General features: G+C 36.6%; 1 protein-coding gene across 2 annotated transcripts in view; it reads left to right on the forward strand.

Annotated features, from left to right (window-relative positions):
• Positions 1 to 23,848, forward strand: part of LOC126821151 (eIF-2-alpha kinase GCN2-like) — a 270,365-nt gene that overhangs the window by 3,220 nt on the left and 243,297 nt on the right. For both annotated transcript variants that reach the window (XM_050549499.2, XM_056101507.1), the window contains exon 2: positions 15,928 to 16,046. In XM_050549499.2, the coding sequence (XP_050405456.2) occupies positions 15,928 to 16,046 (119 nt within the window). The remainder of the gene's footprint in view (positions 1 to 15,927; positions 16,047 to 23,848) is intronic.

Consider the following 23,848-nt stretch of genomic DNA (forward strand, 5'->3'; position numbering starts at 1 on the left):
GGTTGGATGGCTGAATGGTTAGGGTGCGCGCGCTGTATCATAAAGTCTTTCATTGAGTCGACTGGCGTGGTTTCGAATCACCGGTTGTACGTGACAAGGAGTAGGGTCGCCTGTCCAACCTCGTGGGTTTTCTCCGGGTCCTACGGTTTCCTCCCACGCACATGCAAATTATTGAAATAAAATTAAACCATATGTTAGTCCCGAAATGACCTAGTTTGTGTCGAGTGGACGTTAAACCCCATTTCTCTCGCTCTATTTTTCGGTTCATAGTGGATCAATTTGAATGAAATTTTCAGCAAATTGCCTTTACATTATCTAGTTTTTAACTATTATAGTGAGAACTGCCAACTCGTTATCGAATTTCCCATAATGTATCTTTAATATGTGTCATCTACATGTATTTATTTTGGGATTTTGGCGGGAGACAACAGCCTCACTGTTGGGTTGTTTTTATTATTATTTTGTCGTTTGTGTATCAGCCATTACTAATTACTTCTGCATTGTCTTGCAGGATATGTTTTTATACGCCCACATTTTCATTATATTATTGTCGTCGCCCCTGGACATCCGGACGTCCGTCCATCCGTCCACAATTGTTTGTGGACACTCTACAGGTCACAATTCTTATCCGATTTTGACGAAACTCGAAATATAGGTTTATCTCCAAAAGATCTCGGTTGCTGTCGATATTGGCATGTATCAGACCGAAACTTCATGGATTATGGCCCCTGATTGTATGAAAAATCGCGTTGTTAGCTTGTGGACCCTATAGAGGTCATAATTTTTATCTGATTTAAAAAAACGTATTATTATATCACCGTTACACCCTAAGTTACACCCTAAGGACGGCTGAGTTCGAATTTTGTGAAAATTGACAGACAAAATGGCCACCGTTCGTTCTCAAATAGCGTTAAAATATGGTATATCAAGATTGTGGACCCTATAGAGGTCACAATTTTTATCCGATTTTGTTGAAACTTGAAATGATAATTTATAACCCAAAGATCTGGCCTCTGATTGTACGAAAAATCGCGTTTTTAGCTTGTGGACCCTATAAAGGTCATAATTTTTATCCGATTTAAAAAAAACGTATTATTATATCACCGTTACACCCTAAGGATGGTTGAATTTGGTGAAAATCGGACCAAAACTGACAGACAAAATGGCCGCCCCTCGTTCTCAAATAGCATAAAAATATGGTATATCAAAGTTATGGATCCTCTAGAGGTCGCAATTTTCTACTGATTTTGATGAAACTAGAAATGTAAGTTTATAACCCAAAGATCTCGGTTCCTTTCGATATTCGGGTATATCGGACCATAACTTCCTGAATTATGGCCCCTGATTGTACGAAAAATCACGTTTTTAACTTGTGGACCCTATAGTGGTCATAATTTTTATCCGATTTAAAAAAACGTTTTAGTATATCACCGTTACACCCTAAGGATGGTAGAGTTCGAATTTCGTAAAAATCGAACCAAAACTGACAGACAAAATGGCCGCCCCTCGTTCTCAAATTACTCAAATAGCGTAAAAATATGGTATATCAAGGTTGTGGACCCTCTAGAGGTCACAATTTTCTTCTGATTTTGATGAAACTTAAAATGTAAGTTTATAACCCAAAGATCTCGGTTCCTTTCGATATTCATGCATATCGGACTGTAACTTCTTGAATTATGGCCCTCGATTGTACGAAAAAATCGCGTTTTTCGCTTGTGGACCCTATAGCAGTCATAATTTTTATCCGATTTAAAATAATATTCAAATATTATTATTATTATTATTATTATTGTTCAATTTATATAGCGCTTCATTACACATGAGTATTTCTAAGCGCATTCACAACAAAACAGTTCAAAAACATTTTTGAAATAAGTATGTTTTTAAGTTAGTCTTAAAGCTCTGGATGGAAGAGGACTCTCGAAGAGTTTTTGGAAGATCATTCCACATTTTAGCTGCTCTGACGGAGAAAGCATATTCACCAGAATGCTTATTATATTTGGGGATCCTCAATATGCTACGATCACTTGAAGAACGAAGGTTGGATCAACAGGGATTATAGAAATCAAAGAGTTCTTTTAAATAACTGGGTGCGGTGTCAGAATAAATTGCTTTAAACACATTCACAAGAGCTTTAAATTGAACCCTCGTTCTAGAACTGGAAGCCAATGGAGTTTCTGTAACTTAGCTGATATATGATCAAATTTTCGTGTTTTAGTTATAAGACGTGCAGCATTGTTTTGCGCTATTTGTAGTCTGTTTAAAGCTGTTTCTGGTGCCCCTAATAGAAGAGAATTTGCATAGTCCATGTGCGATGTTACTAATGCTCTAACAACACTCTGGCAAGCATCAGTATTAAGATTAGAGCGTATTCTCGAAATAGCTCTCATTTGATGATGCATTTTCCATATGATACTATTGATTTGGGGAACTGGGGACATAAATTCATCAGTAACATAGCTCAGATTTTTAGCCTGCTTCTTGGGAGATATAGAGCAATCACCGATCTGAATGGAATCCGCTTTAAACAATTTACTGGATTGTGATTTTGATGATATGATAAGAAATTCAGATTTGTCATCGTTAAGTTTTAGCCTGTTTCTGGTCATCCATCCTCGAATGTCATTAAGACAAGACTCAAGTCTACTGATAGAATCCTTGGAAGCAAGATAGTTGTTGTGTTGAAAATAGTCATATATTTTGGTGTCATCAGCAAATCCGTGGTTTTGTACCTCATGTCTTCTTATGATTTGACCAATCGGAAGAATGTATAGAAGAAAAAGTAGAGGTCCCAATACAGATCCTTGTGGAACACCTATCCTAACAGCACAGGGTTGAGACACAGACCTGTTTATTTGCACCTTTTGTGTTCTATCTTGAAGATATGACTTTATCCATGACAGTGCGACACGACAGATCCCAACCGGACATTCCAGCTTTTGAAATAAAATACTATGATCTATAGTATCAAAAGCAGCACTGCGGTCCAAAAGTACTAGGTGTACGGCTATAGCCATCTCTGTGCTGTGGCCTCGTTTGTAAGCAGATTGAAGTGATTTGTGTAAATTGTTTTCAGACAGATAATTTGAAATTTGAGAAGCAATAACTTTTTCAATAACCTTGCTGATGAATGGTAAGTTGGAAACAGGTCGGTAATTCTTACACAGCTGAGGATCAAGGTTTGGTTTCTTCAACAAAGGTGAGATCAGAGCTGACTTTAAGCATACAGGAACAGTACTAGTGGTTATAGAATCATTAACAATGCTAGTAATGATTGGAAGCAGAACCTCCAATACTTCCTCCTCTTTCAGAAGCCAGGTTGGGAGAGGATCAGAATTACATGTAGCATATTTACTCTTAAGTATAATCTTCTTGACCTGTTCTTCAGAAACAGTAGCATATAAATTTAGATTGCACTCTAACAACGGAGATGGTTCACCAACCTCCGAATCCGAGTCAACCAGACTATCTAGTCCTTTCCTAATATCAGATACTTTAGTTCGGAAAAAAGAACAAAAGCTCTCGGCAAGCCCAAGTTCATCAGTTGATGATGGAAGCCGTCAGGTTGTATCGGATGTAAGTGACAGGACAATTTTAAATAAATCATGTGGTTGTGAAGATGATGATTTATTATTATAGTAACTATTCTTGGCAGATCTGATCATAGATATGACCTTTGCAGACTGTGCTCTGTATATCTGGTTATGATTATGAACCTCTAACTTGGTTTTACGCCACACTCTTTCGGTTTTTCTACAAATTTTGCGCTCACTATAAATTGCATCATTGTACCAAGGACAATGGCGATTGGATTTTAGCTTCCAAGTTTTCAGTGGCGCATGACAGTCCAATACACTGATAATGCAGGTATCATAATCCTCAACAGATTTAGTTGAATCTCCAATCAGTGTACTATTGAAACATTCTGACAGATACCTAGAAAAGTCTGCTAGATTTATGTTTCTAAGTTTTCGCGATGTTACTTGTAAGTTAGTTTCAGCGTCTGGCTTTCGACTGATTATTCCATAAACAGGATGGTGGTCATAAATAATATCGGGCAATACATCCACTGAGTCAATCAGGTGGTCATCATTCCTGGTGATAATTAAATCAAGAATGTGTCCCTTTACATGTGTAGCTTGATTCACATGCTGAACCAGATTATAGGAATAAAGTAAGTCATTGAATTGGGCAACAATAGGATCACTGGGTTTGTCAATGTGAAAATTAAAATCACCCAGGATAAGTATGGATTCAGACAGAAAAACAACTTTAGATATAAGCAATTCAAATTCTGATAAAAACTGTCTGTTGGAAGATCCATTAGTTGCAGTAGGTGGGGGGTGATAAATCACCAGGACACTCAAATCTGTAGATTTTGTCCAACAATATTCAAAAGACTGTATTTGGGTTAAATCATTATGCTCGACATTCAACTTGATATTACCATTGTACAACAAGCCTATTCCGCCACCTCTAGATGATATTCGGGGTTTATTAATGAATAGATACCCATCTACACACAGTTCGTTTATAATAGTCGATTCATTTTCTGTTAGCCAAGTTTCTGTGATGGCAAGAAGGTCAATACAGTGTTCTATAACAAACTCAGCCAAGAGTTGTGTCTTATTTCTGACCGATCGAGCATTGATTAAGGCAAATTTAAGATTGTTTAATTTCTTTTTGTGATTTAAGTTTAACAGATAAGATTATTAGAGTTGACAGGAATTGCAGGATAGTCATACGGGTGATAAGGTCTGTTACCAGTTATAACAGATATAAACTTTTGTTTTCAACTACCAGCTTTTACACCGTAATTTTGGTTGAGTTCGAATCTCATGAAAATCAGACCTAAATTGCCAGACAAAATGGCCGCCCCTCGTACAAAATTAGTGTAAACATCTGGTATATCGAAGTTTTGGACCCTCTATAGGTCACAATTTTGATCTGATTTTGATGAAACTTGAAATGCATGTTTATAACCCAAAGATCTTGGTTCTTTTCAATATTCAGGCATATCGGGTAGTAACTTCCTGAATTATGGCCCCTGATTGTATGAAAAATGATGTTTTTAGCTTGTTGTAGAGGTCACAATTTTTATCCGATTTAAAAAAAACATGTGAATATATCACCTTTACATACTAAGATCTTGGTTCCTTTTGATAATCGCGTATATCCGAACGTAACTTCCTGGATTATGGCTCTGGATTGTTCGAAAATCACATTTTTAGCTTGGGGAGTCTCTAGAGGTAGCAATTCGAATTTCGGGAAAATCAAAATTAAACAGCCCGACAAAATGGCCGCTCTTTGTACGCAAATTGTGTAAAAGTATGCAATATGAAGGTTGTGGACCCCCAAGAGGTCACAATTTTTATCCGATTCTGATATATATAAATATATCTTTATATCCCAAAGATCTCGGTCGCTTTTGATATTTGCGCATTTCAGACCATAGCTTTCTGGATTATTGCCCCGGATTGTACAAAAAAATCCCTTTTGTTTTTAGTGATGCAGGACGGAGGGGCTGACAAGGAAAGCTGTCTAGTCGTTCGGATGGGACGAAAAACAGAGGCCCCGTGTACACATTGGCGTGCACGTAAAAGATCCCTTGGCAGTTGGAATTCGATATAAGAGTAGGCCGTAGTGCCGCTTTCCGGGCAAAATTTCCCTCATAGCACACTGTATGGCGTATGCCCGTCTTCATTAGCCCAGGTTAGGAGCAGAACAGTAGGACGTTAAACCCCATTTCATTTCATTTCATTTCATTTCATTTCCCTTTTGTTTTTAGCTTGTTCTCTATCGATCTCTTGCAAAATGTGGGCGTATCCTGCCTGGCAGCCGCTGGTTACACTATTTGCGTACAAGGGGCGGCCATTATGCCCGTCAATTTTTGTCTGATTTTCATGAAATTTGAACTCAACCATCATTAGTGTATAACTGTAATATATTCACACGTTTTTTTTTTTAAATCAGATAAAAATTGTGACCTCTATATGGACCACACGCTCAAAAGATCCCTTGGCAGTTGGAATTCGATATAAGAGTAGGCCGTAGTGCCGCTTTCCGGGCAAAATTTCCCTCATAGCACACTGTATGGCGTATGCCCGTCTTCATTAGCCCAGGTTAGGAGCAGAACAGTAGGACGTTAAACCCCATTTCATTTCATTTCATTTCATTTCATTTCCCTTTTGTTTTTAGCTTGTTCTCTATCGATCTCTTGCAAAATGTGGGCGTATCCTGCCTGGCAGCCGCTGGTTCTTTGTTTAATTACAAATGGCACCCGAAACCCATAGAATAAGCAGACACGACTCATATACTGATTATAAAATGTTCATGAATCACTGTGTGTTCAATATTGGATATTAGGATCCCATCATTTCATTGCAAGATAACAAGGTCAATATAACGCATTGCATAAAACTTGCCAAATGTTTTTATTGTATATTTGTGACCACGTCTCCAACTTTACCTGAGCAATAAGGCTCCTTCCCAAACACAGAGTCAGAATTAAACCCAGGAAATCTTCTCAAAAACGCAACCTGACTTCTGAGATGGTAATGTGTTCTCCATGATTTTCATGTAACTCATGCTGCATGTGCTGTTCACTGGGACCAGCCCTATAAAATGCACCCCCAAACCTGGTTGAATCATTCACACTACATCGTCAGCAGCATGCCACGTCTCACAACAGCTCAGAGGAACCAGGTGCTTGGAAGACTTGACATTGGCCACACTGTCCAAGCTGTTGGCAATCACTTTCATGTCAATGTTCGGACCATCTACAGGCTTCAGCAACATTTTCGGGCCACCTACACAATATTTAAATTATTTAAGTGATCCACAAATTACTTTTTTAATCATGTTACGGTAGTGTTTAACAAGGGGGGCATAAAATTTTCACATTTCTACTACTTGACATTTCTACTACTTTGCTCAATCGTGGCAATCTTTTTGTTTGTCGACTATTTATAGACTCGAATATCAAGACACGACAATGCTTTCCTGCACACTGAATTTCTCACTAACACTCCAGTTAGTAATGATAATAATCATTTTTGTTGGAGGCTGCTCTTTACTCTACCTGCCTGTTATTCCATTCATGCATCAATACTCTATTCATTTGATGGTCCTCAAGTTAGATAAATAGGTTGGTCAGCCTGTAAATCTAACAGTCAGTTATTTCGATCGTCCCTCGGTGCGACAGACTGATAATGAAATGGTCCCTTTCTCCTTGTGGTTCATAGACAGTCAACGGACAAGAAATCTGTCAACCCGTTATTAACATTGTCCACTGTTAGCATGACATTCCATTATTTTGATGTCCTGTTACACGTCCTCGTAGTGAGTAGTGAGTGTGCCGCTACCTTACCAACAATGAGGTCTGGGGTTCCATCCTGGTGTTGGTAGCAAGAGTTCCCCAGGATTTTCCAGCATGGTTTTCCCTTGTCAGTGGTGCATGACTTAAGTTCTGGCAAGGGAGAGAGTCTGGCCGTTCCAAAGGGACAAAAAACTGAGGTCCTGTGTATGCCAATCTTCATTAGCCTCGTTGGTGCAAAAAGTAGGACATTAATAACTCCATTTCATTCAATTTAGAAGTTTTCTTCATCAACATTATTAACAATAAATAAATATTAATTTATTTAATTTTTTTTTTTAATGCATAAATGTATATTAATTGCAAGCAAATAGCATGTAAGATAACTTTTGTTGCTAAAGAAGGATCAAAAGATTTTAGTGAACAAGAGCCATAAATCTAGAAGCACCGTAATTAAAAGAAATTGTTCAAAACAAGTAGGCTGCTAATTTCAACAATGCATATAAATTTAAAGCAGACAATAAGAAATGAAATGAAATGGGGTTTAACGTCCTACTGTTCTGCTCCTATACTGGGCTAATGAAGAAGGGTATACGCCATACAGTGTTCTATGAGGGAAATTTTGAACGGTCAGCGGCACTATCGCCTACTCTTATATTGAATTCCAACTGCCAAGGGATCTTTTACGTGCATTCCAATATATACACGGGACCTTGGTTTTTTTGTCTCATCCGAAGGACTAGACAGCTGTCCTTGTCAGGCCCTCCGTTCTGCACCACTGACAAGGGGAAACCACGTCGGACAATCAGGGTGAACTTTCACGGCCAATGCAGGGATCGAACATCCGACCTCCAGGCTAGCGAGCCAGCGTCTTAACCACCTAGCCACCGTGGACAATTTTCCAATTCATGGGGTTTCTCCGTTTCACTAATTTGAACGACATATATAAATCTAACTTTTGTCGCTAGAGTGATCACAAGATTTTATGAAGTGAACAAGGACAGTAACTTCAGAAATGATTAATCTAAATTGTTCAGAATCAATACAATTCTTCGTTTTGCTAATTTGTTCAAAGTAGATCAGATGATCACATTGGTCAATAGAGTTTACAAGATCTTACAAAGTGAACAGGGGACATAACTCAGGAGTAAATTTAGTAATTTCTACCCCTGTTTTCATGGTACAAAAATGTGGTGCGTTTAGTTATAGCAATTCTCTCTTTTCCCCTCTTTTCCATGTCATTTTATTACTAACTTGATAGACTTTGAGGCGGAAGCAAAAGGTGATTTAGACGGTTATAGAAATCAGGAAACACAGCTCCACCTTAAAACCACTCAATCAAATATTTGAAAGTTTAATCTAAAAAACAGTTCCGTAAAACAGAATCTTCATTGATTTTAAGTTAAAGTAGAAACAGAAATGACAGACGTGCAGACGGAGAGAAAACCTATGGTCCATTACCAGTAAATACTGCACCCTGACTCACCTAATTATTGAAGATCCAAGTACTTGACTACTTACAGTAGGGATAAATAGAGAATCTCCTACCAGTCTTTTTTGATATCAAAAAACATCAACACAAGTTCATTTTTAATCAAAAAAAAGTTACTTTTAATAAGAAATGAACTGTTCTTTGAAAATAAAAAAAAGTAGTTCCTTTTCAACTGAACAATCAAATTTATTATGAAATATATCACACAAGCGATATCTACTGTAGAATGTATTATTGGGTGATAAAGAATCTTACACAAGCATCAGCTGATCTCATAGAAAAAAACTATGTGTACAGTAATTGTCAATAATTAATGAATCTTAAAATATGATTGTCAAATCTGTCTTAATTTTTTCTCACAATCACAATCTCACAATCACCCTGGGGCCTAGGGTCCAGGGGCTGCCTAGGCCCCAGAAGCTCCCGGGGGTATAGATCGTCGAAGAAGCTTTCTAAGCGATTTCTGGCTTGTAAAATCACTCAGCAATGAAGTTTTTATGGGGTTTTTTATACGCCCACATTTTCATGTGGACGTATATTGTCGCCCCCTTCCGTCCACAATTGTTTGTGGACTCTCTACAGGTCACAATTCTTATTCGATTTTGACGAAACTTGACATGCATGTTTCTAACCCAAAGATCTTGGTTCCTTTCAATATTTGCGCCCATCGGAACGTAACTTTCTGAATTATGTCCCCTGATTGTCCGAAAAATCACTGTTCTCTATCCATCTCTCGAAAATGTGGGCGTATCTGCCTGGCAGCCGCTGGTTATCCGATTTTGTTGAAACTTGAAATGTAAGTTTATAAGCCAAAGATCTCGGTTCCTTTTGATATTCGCTCGTATCGGATCGTAACTTCCTGAATTATAGCCCCTTATTGTATGACAAATCGCGTTTTTAGCTTGTGGACCCTATAGAGGTCATAATTTTTATCCGATTTAAAAAAACGTTTTAGTATATCACCATTACACCCAAAGGATGGTTTAGTTCCAATTTCATGAAAATCAGCCCAAAACTGACAGACAAAATGGCTGTCCCTCGTTCTCAAATAGCGTAAAAATATTTTATATCAAGGTTGTGGACCCTCTAGAGGTAACAATTTTCTTTTGATTTTGATGAAACTTTAAATGTAAGTTTATAACCCAAAGATCACGGTTCCTTTCGATATTCGCGCATATCGGACCATAACTTCCTGAATTATGGCCCCGGATTGTACGAAAAATCGCGATTTTGGCTTGTGGTCTCTCCAGAGGTCACAATTTTTACCCAATTTAAAAAAACGTTTGATTATATCACCTTTACAATGTAATGAAGGTTGAGTTCAAATTTCATGAACATCGGACAAAATTTCCGAAGAAAATGGCCGCCATTTGTAAGCGAATAGTGTAAAACTATGGTATATCAATCAAGGTTGTGGACCCTTTATAGGTCACAATTTTAATCCGATTTTGATGAAACTTGAAATTCATGTTTATAACTCAAATATCGTGGTTCCTTTCGATATTTGCACATATTGGATCGTAACTTCCTGAATTATGGCCCCTGATTATAGAAAAATAGACTTTTTATACGCCCACATAGAAATGTGGTTAAAAACAAAGTCATGGGTATCACAAAACCATCTTTTATAGGATTCACATAGAAATGTGGACATATATGGTCGTCACCCTCGTCTGTACGGCGTCCACAATTTCTTGTGAACGCTCTAACGCCAAAAGTTATCATCCAATTGTTTTAAAATTGATATATGTTGTTTACATTAGTGAGATGAAGAAGCCTATTTAATTTCAATAATTTCCGTTTATAATGTCTAGAGTTATGGTCCTTGTTTCACTTTGTTGAACCTTGTGAACGCTCTAATGCCAAAAGTTTATAACGTCTAGAGTTATGGTCCTTGTTTCACTTTGTTGAACCTTGTGAACGCTCTAATGCCAAAAGTTAACATCCGATCTTTGTGAAATTTATATGCAATATTTAAATTAGGGAAACGAAGAAGCCTATTGAATTTCAGCAATTTCCGTTTATTACTTCTAGAGTTATGGCCCTTGTTTCACTTTGTTTAACCTTGTGAACGCTCTAACCCCAAAATTTATCATCCTATCTTTCTGAAATTTATATGCATTATTTAAATTAGTGAAACAAAGAAGCCTATTTAATTTCAATAATTTCTGTTTATTACTTTTAGAGTTATGGCCCTTGTTGCACTTTGTTTAACCTTGTGAACGCTCTAACCCCGAAAATTATCATCCTATCTTTCTGAAATTTATATGCATTATTTAAATTAGTGAAACAAAGAAGCCTATTGAATTTCAGTAATTTCTGTGTATTACGTCTAGAGTTATGGCCCTTGTTTCACTTTATTGAACCTTGTGAACGCTCTAACACCAAAAGTTATCATCCGATCTTTCTGAAATTTATATGCATTATTTAAATAAGTGAAACAAAGAAGCTTATTGAATTTCAGCAATTTCTGTTTATTACGTCTAGAGTTATGGCCCTTGTTTCACTTTATTGAACTTTGTGAATGCTCAAACATCAAAAGTTATCTGCCGATCTGTATCAAATTTACATGCGGCATTTAAATTAGTAAAGAGAAGAATCCTATTAAATTTCAGCCATTTTCGTTTATTACTTCTAGAGTTATTGCCCTTGTCTAACTTTGTTCAACCTTGTTAATGCTCGATTGATAAAAGTTATCATCCGATATGTATGAAATTTATATGCATCATTTAAATTTGTGAAATCAAAAAGCCTGTCAAATTTCAACAATTTCTGTAGATTACTTCCAGAGTTGAGACCCTTGTTTCAATTTGTTAAACCTTGTGAACCTTCAAACGGCAAAAATTATAATCTGATCTGTATGGAACTGTCTTGTAAAGACCCCCAATTACCTACAAAGGAATAAATATGTGACAACCCTTGTCGACCGCTCGGACGATTTAGCCACTGTGGGCTTATGTTTCGTTGCCTGGCAACCTATCTTTTAGCTTGTGGTCCCTCTGAAGGTCACAGTTATTATGCAATTTTAAAAACCGTTTGAATATATCACCGTTACACCGTAATAAAGGTTGAGTTCCAATTTGGTCATAATTTTTATTCGATTTAAAAAAATGTTTTAGTATATAACCGGTACACCCTATTGACCCTAAGGATGGTTGAGTTTGAATTTCGTGAAAATCGGCCCAAAACTGATAGACAAAATGGCCGTCCCTCGTTCTCAAATATTGTAAAAATATGGTATATCAAGGTTGTGGAGCCTCTAGAGGTCACAGTTTTCTTCTGATTTTGATGAAACTTGAAATGTAAGTTTATAACCCAAAGATCTTGGTTCCTTTCAATATTCGTGCATGTCGTACTGTAACTTCCTGATTTATGGCCCCTGATTGTACGAAAAATCGCGTTTTTAGCTTGAGGTCCCTCTAGATGTCAAAATTATTATCCGATTTAAAAAATCGTTCAAATATATCACTTTTACACCGTAATGTTTATTGAGTTCAAATTTTGTATTAATTTATGCTTATCGGGCCGTAACCTTCTAGATTATGGACCGTGATTGTACGTAAAATCACATTTTTAACTTGTGGATCCTCTACAGGTAGCAATTTTTATCTTATTTTCAAAATCGTTCAACTATATCACCGTTACACCATAATTATGGTTGAGTCCGAATTTCCTGAAAATCGGACCAAAATTTCCCGTAAAATGGCTGCTCCCCTTTACGCAAATAGTGTAAAAGTATGTAATACCAAGGTTGTAACAATTTTTATTTGATTTCGATGAAACTTAAAACGAGTGTTGGGCGAGTTCAAGTTTGGTGGGCATCTGACCTTCTGTTCTAGAGTTATGCCAAATGCCTTTTACGCAAAATGTGAAATATGAATGAAGTTTGTGGACCTTCCAGAGGCAACAATTTTTGTCCGATTCATGAGATAAAAATTAAACTATGTGTTGAGGATCAAAAGTTCTTGGATGAGTTTCACTTTGGTATGCATGAGACCTTCCATTGTAGAGCAATAGAATGTTAGAAAAACTCTATCCTGTCGTGTTTTAATCATCCAATCTGTCATAGATACAACGCAAATGAGATGGTATGAAATATTCCACTGCTCAGTAAAATTAACTAATTCAATTGCAACCCCCGCAGCTGGGGGCTCTTAACCCAGGGAGCAGTATAGAGCATAGTAGGGTTTTTACTTCTGAAGGTCTTGTATTACTTCTAGAAGTCTCACTTCTATGTTAAAATCAGTTCTCTTCCAGTTACGTCACTGTATCTAACTGAATAGTTACTTGCGTGCAATAACCTGGAGAAAAGGACACTTGCGGCCAAATTATTAGGGGGCGGAGGCAAGCCCCCACCCAAGCCCCCATCCACTCCCCCGGGCCTGAATCACATTTAAACACATGTGCCATTCATTCTATTGTTCATTTAGTCCTAATATATACTCTTCAAAATAAAGTAGGGGATATTGAAATACAAATACCTATGCAGGTTGTGATATGATAAATAGTCATGGTCACTTGACATGGTTTGAGAGTATGTTCACAGATGAAGAACTTATCGCCTCTGAGCTGTACATGCGACACGCAATAGCACCATACACGTGGGAGGGGCTCATTGTCAAATTTGACACTTCAAGGAAGGGTTGATGAAAACTGCCACGTGCTGATTTATCTATCCATGTTTGCTTTCCTATCAGTTCTTGCATAAGATTTACTGTTTAATGTATCTTTGCTTTAGTGTGTTACGTTTAATTTGATCGGGAGACGTGTTCATCGTTGTCAACGTCAACCGACAACACTGCAAGAATTGGCCGTGGCACTGCAAGAGGATTCTCTAGAGGCTAAAGTTAATATCGGATTGACTTTGAATTTATACACAGTGTTTAAGGTCATGAGACAAAGAAGCCTATTGATTTTCAACGATTTCTAGAGGTTAAAGTTAATATCCGATTGACTTTGAATTTATACACAGTGTTTAAGGGCTTGAGACGAACAAGTATATTGATTTTCAATGAATCTTTATGACTTGAACAGCTAAATCCATGATGTTAAAAGTTTTTAGACTAAACGTTAGCATAGGGCAGAACTTTATAAAAACCAAACAAATTCTTATGGTTTTCTGATAATTACTTAATGAGTTGTTACTCTTAATCAGATTTTAAATTTTAATGTATTATAAATGTTTCATTACCGAAAAAAGTAAAAATATGTGACAACTCTTGTTGACTGCCCGGACAATATAGCTGCTGTGGGCGTATGTTTCGTTGCCTAGCAACCTATCTTTTCTTTTGATGGTGTATCTCTGCGAGTGAAATGAAGAGTATATCAACAAAACAGACAGAAAGTACAGTGCCAACTATATGAACAAGACAAACTCCATTTGTATGTCATGAACAGTATTTCCCTAATCCATTTCATTGATATAACTCTTTTAGACAGTACAGAAACAAAACAGCTACAAAAAACAGTACTTGTATATAAATGTAGGGCAAATTAGGGTCCCAGGAAAGTTATTCCAGTAGCCAGTATTATTGTTGTCCCCCGCCTTTCGAAGAAAGCAGGGGACTATTAAAATGGGTTCGTCTGTCTGTCGGTCACACTTTTTGGGACACAATAACTCTCCTTTAATTGAGCTAGAATGTTTAAACTTAGTGTAGGTCAATGCCTTGATGGAGTTCAAAGATGAGAATTTTCTGCTTAGGGTAAGCAGAGATAAGCAATTTGATTGGTTGATGCTTTGGGACACGATAACTTTAGTTTTAATTAAGTGAGAGTGATGAAACTTGGTGTATAGTTTTATTACATCAATACCTTGACTAAGTTTGGTAATGAGCATTTTCTGCTCGGGGTAAGCAGAGTGATAAGCAATTTGATTGGTCAAGATTTTGGAACACAATAACTCTCATTCTAATTGAGCTAGAATGTTCACACTTGGCGTAGGTTTTTATTATGTGAATGCCTTGATGGAGTTCAAAGATGAGAATTTTCTTCTTAGGATAAGCAGAGATAAGCAATTTGATTGGTTGTTGCTTTTAATTAAGTGAGAGTGATGAAACTTGGTGTATAGTTTTATTACATCAATACCTTGACTAAGTTTGGTAATGAGCATTTTCTGCTCAGGGTAAGCAGAGTGATAAGCAATTTGATTGGTCAAGATTTTGGAACACAATAACTCTCATTCTAATTGAGCTAGAATGTTCACACTTGGCGTAGGTTTTTATTATGTGAATGCCTTGATGGAGTTCAAAGATGAGAATTTTCTTCTTGGGATAAGCAGAGATAAGCAATTTGATTGGTTGTTGCTTTTGGACACGATAACTTTAGTTCTAATAAAGTGAGAGCGATGAAACTTGGTGTATAGTTTTGTTACATCATGCCTTGACTAAGTTCGATAATGAGCATTTTCTGCTTAGGGTAAGCAGAGTAATAAGCAATTGGATGGGTCAATACTTTGGAACACAATAACTCTCATTCTAATTGAGCTAGAATGTTCACACTTGGCAGAGCTTTTTATTAGGTGAATGCCTTGATGGAGTTCGAAGATGAGAATTTTCTGCTTAGGATAAGCAGAGATAAGCAATTTGATTGGTTGATGCTTTTGGGCATGATAACTTTAGTTATAATGAAGGGAGATTGATGAAACTTGGTGTATAGATTCATTACATCATTACCTTGACTAAGTTCGATGATGAGAATTTTCTGCTTAGGCAAAGTAGCCATAAGCAATTTGATTGGTCAAGACTTTGGAACATAACAACTTTGCTTTTAATTGAGGTAGAATATTTAAACTTGATGTAGATGTTCATTAGGTGAATGTCTAGACTGAGTTCAATGATTAACATTTCGAGCTAAAGCTAAGCAAAGCTAAGCAATTTCATTGGTCGATGCTTTAGGACATGATAACTTATTTGATTCTATCTGATAGAGAGTGATGAAACTTAGTGTATAGTTGATAATCTGTTTGATTGCTTGATACTGTTGAAAAAAATAAATTTGCGATAAATTAATATGTGTTACATGTATCTATTTATTTTGGGATTTTGGCGGGGGACATCACCCTCACTGTTGCCTTGTGAAAAATAATGATACAACAATAAAATTTGTATTTCAAATTTTTCAGACAAGGATACCACCTGAAATTCGACTTACATTACGACCCCAGTTAAGTATGAGCAGTGATCTTGATAATCATACGCAAGTAGATTTGTACCTGAAATGTTCTACATTATATCCAGATCAGTATGTTGTAAATTTATAAACTTATAATAATAGTTTCTTTCTGAGTTGAAAAAAAAAATAGAAAATTGATCACACTAGCTTTATTGATAATTTTTATGTGGACGTATATTGTCATCTCCCCTCTCCATCCGGTCGTCCGTCCATCCATTCACATTTTGTTTGTGGACACTGTACCAGTCACAATTTTTATCCGATATTGGCATGTATTAGACCGTAACTGCATGGATTGTACGAAAAATCATGCTGTTGGCTTGTGAACAATCTACAGGTCACAAATTTTTATCTGATTTTGATGAAACTTAAAATGTATGTTTATATTCCAAAGATCTTGGTTCCTTTAGACATTCGCACATATCGAACTGTAACTTCCTGGATTATGGCCCTTGATTGTACGAAAAATCACTTTTTTATACACCTACATTTTCATGTGGACGTATATTGTCGTCGCCCCTGTCTGTCACAATTGTTTGTGGACACTCTACAGTAAGGCTGTGCAAAAATATCGATATAATCGATAATCGGTAGAAGTTATTTAGCGATACGATAATCGATATTGAAATTCAAATATCGATTATCGGTATATTTACCTTCTGACGGCAAGTTACGGTCACTTTCACATGACTGAACTTGCCGTAGTCTGGCATGCAGACGAATGAACGAATACACAACGTCAACACAACAACTATTTTCCCCCTCTGCTTACAAACTGGCACATTTTAAATATATATTATTGTAAAAAAACTAAACTTTAAGATTAAATACATTATTTTAATATTTTCGTTGTTTTTGTTGTTATTACTAGTTGAAACTAAAATAGGTCACGCACGTGATATAGTAAAATTAGAATTATCTCCCTTCTTTGCTCTTGATTGATTTGTAGAGAAATTGTCTGCTTTCACGATAAAACTAATTGTATTATTAATGATCAACTCAGCTTTTATTACTAAATCATGTCAGATACAGCCCATACAAAACACGTTTTTGACTTCCCGGGAAAATATCTAAGAATTCTACTTTGGTTTTCGTCAAAGTTAACCAATCATAAAAATTCTACTTTGAAAGCCGGTAATTATTTTTTTATTGTCCAATCAATAGACGCCTTCTATTATATTTTTTTCTATTATTAGTAACACTGTGTGATCGCCAGTAACTTGCAAAGAGAAACCATGTATTGTCTTTGTATTTATAGGAGATATTGGAATAAAAAAAAGGTTCAAATGAATCAAGAACAAAACTTAGAATAATACTCAAGTTAATCCTACATTTAGCAACTAATTATTTTACATTAATTGATTTTTTTACGTACATCGGCACAGTATTAGACTAGGATAATAACACTACTGTAACTCGATCAACACAAATAACAGGTCGGTAAAGTTCGGTTTTTCCGGAAGAATGATAATCGATTATTATCGATAATCGCTGACAAATTCTTGCCGATAATCGATATTGAAATTTCATATCGATTCCCAGCCTTACTCTACAGGTCACAATTCTTATCCAATTTTTATACACCCACATTGAAATGTGGTCGTATATTGTCGTCGGTCCGGCGTCCACAATTGCTCGTGGACGCTCTAGAGGCTGAAGTTAATATCCGATTGACTTTTAATTTATATGCAGTGTTTTTGTGTTCATGAGATGAAGAAGCCTATTGATTTTCAGCGATTTCTGATAATTACTGCCAGAGTTATAGGCCTTGATCACTTAAAAAAATCTTGTGGACGCTCTACAGGCCAAGGTTAATATCCGATTGACTTTAAATATATACACAGTGTTTAAGGTCATGAGATGAAGAAGTCTATTTATTTTCAGCGATTTTCAATAATTACTGCCAGAGTTATGACCCTTGATCACTTCAAAAAATCTTGTAAATGCTCTAGAGGCTAAAGTTAATATACGATTGACTTCAAATTTATACACAGTGTTTAAGGTCATGAGACGAAGAATCATATTGATTTTCAACGATTTCCGATAATTACTGTCAAAGTTATGGCCCTTGATCACTTTGAAAAATCTTGTGAAGCTCTGGAGGCTAAAGTTATCATCCGATTGACTTCAGATTGATACACAGAGTTTAAGATCTTGAGACGAACAAGTATATTGATTTTCAATTAATTTTTACGACTTGAACAGCTAAATCCATGATATTAAAAGTTTTGTATACTAAACGTTAGCATGGGGCAGAACTTTATAAAAACAAATACTAATGGTTTTCTGATAATTACTTCATGAGTTGTTACTCTTAATCAGATTTTAATGTATTATAAATGTTTCATTACCGAAAGAAGTAAAAATATGCGACAAAACTTTTTGACTGCCCGGACGATTTAGCTGCTGTTGGCGTATGTTTTGTTGCCTGGCAACATGCACGTAAAAGATCCCTTGGCAGCGCCGCTGCCCAGGCAAAATTTCCCTAGTAGCACACTGTATGGCTTATGCCCGTCTTCATTAGGCCAGGTTAGAAGCAGAACAGTAGGACGTTAAACCCCATTTCATTTCATTTCATTTATAGAGGTCACAATTTTAAACCGATTTTGATGAAACTTGAAATGCATGTTTATAACCCAAAGATCTTGGTTCATTTCGATATTTGCGCATATCGGATCATAACTTCCTGAATTATGGTCCCTGATTGTATGAATAATCGCCTTTTTTAGCTTGTGGTCCCTCTGGAGGACACAATTATTATCCAATTTAAAAAAAACTTTTTGATTGTATCACCGTTACACTGTAAGGAAGGATGAGTTCGAATTTCGTGAAAATTGGACCAAAATTGCCGCCACTTGTACGCAAATAGTGTAAAATATGGTATTTATCAAGGTTGTGGACCCTCTTGGTTCCTTTCGATATATTCACACATTTCCAATTGTAACTTTCTGAATTATGGCCCCTGATTTTACGAAAAAGCAGGCTTTTAGCTTGTGGTCCCTCTAGAGGTCACAATTTTAATCTGATTTGAAAAAAACATTTTAGTATATCACTGTTACACCCTAATGATGGTTGAGTTTGAATTTCGTGAAAATCGGACCAAAACTGTCAGACAAAATGGCCGCCCCATGTATGCAAATAGTGTAAACATCTGGTATATCAAGGTTGTGGACCTCCTAGAGGTCACAATTTTGATCTTATTTTGCTGAAACTTGAAATGCATGTTTATAACCAAAAGATCTTGGTTCCTTTCGATATTCGCGCATATCAGATTGTAACTTCCAGAATTATGGCCCTTGATTGTACGAAAAATCGCGTTTTGAGCGTGTGGTCCATATAGAGGTCACAATTTTTATCTGATTTAAAAAAAAAACGTGTGAATATATTACAGTTATACACTAATGATGGTTGAGTTCAAATTTCATGAAAATCAGACAAAAATTGACGGACATAATGGCCGCCCCTTGTACGCAAATAGTGTAACCAGCGGCTGCCAGGCAGGATACGGCCACATTTTGCAAGAGATGGATAGAGAACAAGCTAAAAACAAACAGGATTTTTTGGACAATTAGGGGAAATAATCCAGAAGTTATGGTCTGAAATCAAGGGCCATAATTCAGGAAGTTACGATCCGGTATGCCCGGATATCAAAAGGAAACAAGATCTTTGGGTTTTAAACTTAAATTTCAAGTTTCATCAAAATCAGAAGAAAATTGTGACCTCTACTAGAGGGTCCACAACATTGATATACCATATTTTTACGCTAATTGTGTACGAGGGGCGGCCATTTTGTCCGGCCGTTTTGGTCCAATTTTCACGAAATTCAAACTCAACCAAAATTACGTTGTATCACTGATATATTTGAACGATTTTTTAAATCGGATAATAATTGTGACATCTAGAAGGACCTCAAGCTGAAAACGCGATTTTTCGTACAATCAGGGGCCATAATTCAGGTCCACAACATTGATATACCATATTTTTACGCTATTTGAACCAAGATCTTTATGATAAAAACATATATTTAAAGTTTCATCCAAATCGGATAAAAACTGTGACCTCTAGAGGGCAAACAATCTTGATATACCATATTTTTACACTATTTGCATACAAGGGGCGGCATCAGTTTAATGTTTTAGTCTGATTTTCACGAAAATTGAACTCAACCATCATTAGTGTATAACTGTGATATATTCTCATGTTTTTTTGTTAATCGGGTAAAAATTGTGACCTCTGTAAGGAACAACAGGCTCAAAACGCGATTTTTCATTTAATCAAGGACCATAATTCAGGAAGTTACAATTCAATATGCGCGAATATCGAAAGGAACCCAAGATCTTTGGGTTATAAACATGCATTTCAAGTTTTTTTTTATCAAAATCGGATCAAAATATTGTGACCTCTAGGAGGTCCACAATCTTGATATATAATACCAGATGTTTACACTATTTGGGTAAAAGGGACGGCCATTTTGTCTGACAGTTTTGGTCCGATTTTCGACCATCATTAGGGTGTAACGGTGATATACTAAAACGTTTTTTTTAAATCGGATAAAAATTGTGACCTCTAGAGGGACCACAAGCTAAAAGTGCATTTTTTTTTACAATCATTGGCCATTATTCAGGAAGGTAAGATCTGTGGGACATAAACATGCATTCCAAGTTTCATCAAAATCGGATGAAAATTGTGTCCTCTAGAGGGTCCACAACCTTGATATACCATATTTTTACACTATTTGCTTACAAGGGGCAGTTTTGGTCTGATTTTCACGAAATTCGAACTCAACCATAACTAGTGTGTAACGGTGATATATTAAAACTTTTTTTAAATCGGATAAAAATTGTGACCTCTAGAGGGGCCACAAACTAAAAAACGTGATTTTTCGAATAATCAGGGGTCATAATTCAGGAAGTTACGATCCGATATGCGCGAATAGCGAAAGGAACCAAGATCTTTGGGTTATAAACATGCATTTCGAGTTTCATCAAAATTGGATCAAAATTGTGACCTCTAGAGTGTTCACAAGCTAAAAACGTTATTTTTCGTACAATCAGGGGCCATAATCCATGAAGTTATGGTCCGATACATGCCAATATCGAAAGGAACCTAAATCTTTGGGAGATAGACCTATATTTCAAGTTGTGTCAAAATCGGATAAAAATTGTGACCTGTAGAGTGTCCACAAACATATTGTGGACGGGTAGATGGACGGACAGACATCCACATATTTGTCCTCATGAAAATGTGGGCGTATAAAAATTGTGATCTCTAGAGGATCCACAAGTTGAAAACGCAATTTTTCGTACAATCAGGGATCATAATCCAGGATGTTACCGTCCGATATGCGACAATATCGACAGGAACCGAGTTCATTGGGTTATAAACATACATTTTAAGTTTCATCAAAATCGGAAAATAATTGTGACAAGCAGAGCCATGCCCATTTTCTTTTTGTGTGTCTATGTGTTGCCTACTCGCCACGATTCCTAATAGATCGTCTTGGAACTTGGCGTATGTATTCCTTATAGCCTAAGGATGACAACTGCAAGTCCCAACCCCAAAGGGCAGAGCCACGCCCAACTTTTGTGTTTATCGTATACAGTCTGGAATTCTAAATGGATCATCTTGGAACTATGCATATTTATTCCGTATACTGTAAGGATAACAGCTATTTATTTTGGTGCATCCAGACCCCCAGAGGTGTGGTACCTCACCTACTTTTTTGTTAATTTGTATCTGTAAATACTCTACAGGTTGCAATAATTAACAAATTTTGTTCAAATAGGGTGGTACCTATTAATATTGTTCCATATCCAACCCCCAGGGGCAGAGCCACACCTAATTTTTTGTATTCATCGTCTACGGGCTGCAATTCTGAATAGATTATCTTAAAACTTTGCATATTTATTTCTGATACCGTAAAGACAGCAACTATTTATTTTATGTTAATATTTTGTCTGCAAATTTGCAATTTAGCCTTCTTTGCCTCTTGTCTCATTACAGCCATTTCATATTTCATTCTCTTCATTTTAAAAAGTACCATATCATTCAAAGCAGGAATGTGGATGTATATTGCAGCGTTAGTGATGCTCTTGTTGATATGGTGGGGGGGGGATGTCCGAATGGTGTGCATGTGTGTGCGGTATCATCAGAATTTTGCGACGTAGTTTCCCCTTGTCAGTGGTGCAGGATGGAGGGCCTGACACGGATAGCTGTCTAGTTGTTCGGATGGCACGAAAAACCGAGGTCTTGTGTATACCTTGGCATGCACGTAAAAGATCCCTTGGCAGTTAGAATTTGATATAAGAGTAGGCCATAGTGCCGCTGCCTGGGCAAAATTTTCCTCATAGCACACTGTATGGTGTATGCCTGTCTTCATTAGCCCAGTATCTATAACAATCTCTTACAAACCCCATAATTTCAAGAATATAAACTGACTAGAAGGAATAAAATCAGATCACAAAAATCTAGTCATATAACAGTAGTTTAAAAAATTGCGAAAGGGTACCCCGATTCAAATGATCATATCCCTGTCAATATTTATGCTAGAGTCATATAAATTTGCAGTTTTACCAATGACTATATGTACTAACTACTATAACATATATTTTTATACGCCCACAATTTCATGTGGACGTATTATGCCGTCGCCCCTGTCCGTCTGGACGTCCGTCCGTCCACAATTTGTTTGTGGACACTCTACAGGTCACAATTCTTATCCGATTTTGACGAAACTTGAAATATAGGTTTATCTCCAAAAGATCTCGGCTGCTTTCGATATTGGTATGTATCGGATCGAAACTTCATGGATTATGGCCCCTGTTTGTACGAAAAATCACGTTTTTAGCTTGTGGACCCTATAGAGGTCACAATTTTTATCCGATTTTGTTGAAACTTGAAATGAAAGTTTATAACCCAAAGATCTCGGTTCCTTTTGATATTCGCGCATATCGGACCGTAACTTCCTGAATTATGGCCCCTGATTGTACGAAAAATCACGTTTTTAGCTTGTGGACCCTATAGAGGTAATAATTTTTATCCGATTTAAAAAACTATATTATTATATCACCGTTACACCCTAAGGACGACTGAGTTCGAATTTCGTGAAAATCGGCCCAAAATTGACAGACAAAATGGCCGCCGTTCGTTCTCAAATAGCGTAAGAATATGGTATATCAAGGTTGTGGACCCTATAGAGGTCACAATTTTTATCCGATTTTGTTGAAACTTGAAATGTAAGTTTATAACCCAAAGATCTCGGTTCCTTTCAATATTCGCGCATATCGGACCTTAACTTTCTGAATTATGGCCCCTGATTGTACGAAAAATCGCGTTTTTAACTTGTGGACCCAATAGAGGTCATAATTTTTATCCGATTTAAAAAAACGTATAATTATATCACCGTTACACCCTAAGGACGACTTAGTTCGAATATCGTGAAAATCGGCCCAATATTGACAGACAAAATGGCTGCCGTTCGTTCTCAAATAGCGTAAAAATATGGTATATCAAGGTTGTGGACCCTATAGAGGTCACAATTTTTATCCGATTTTGTTGAAACTTGATATGTAAGTTTATAACACAAAGATCTCGGTTCCTTTCAATATTCGCGCATATCGGACCGTAACTTACTGAATTATGGCCCCTGATTGTACAAAAAATCACATTTTTAGCTTGTGGACCCTATAGAGGTCATAATTTTTATCTGATTTAAAAAAACGTATTATTATATCACCCTTACACCCTAAGGATAACTGAGTTCGAATTTTGTGAAAATCGCCCCAAAATTGACAGACAAAATGGCTGCCGTTCGTTCTCAAATAGCGTAAAAATATGGTATATCAAGGTTGTGGACCCTATAGAAGTCACAA

The sequence above is a fragment of the Patella vulgata genome, chromosome 5 (assembly GCF_932274485.2).
Source record: "Patella vulgata chromosome 5, xgPatVulg1.2, whole genome shotgun sequence".
NCBI classification, from domain to species: domain Eukaryota; kingdom Metazoa; phylum Mollusca; class Gastropoda; family Patellidae; genus Patella; species Patella vulgata.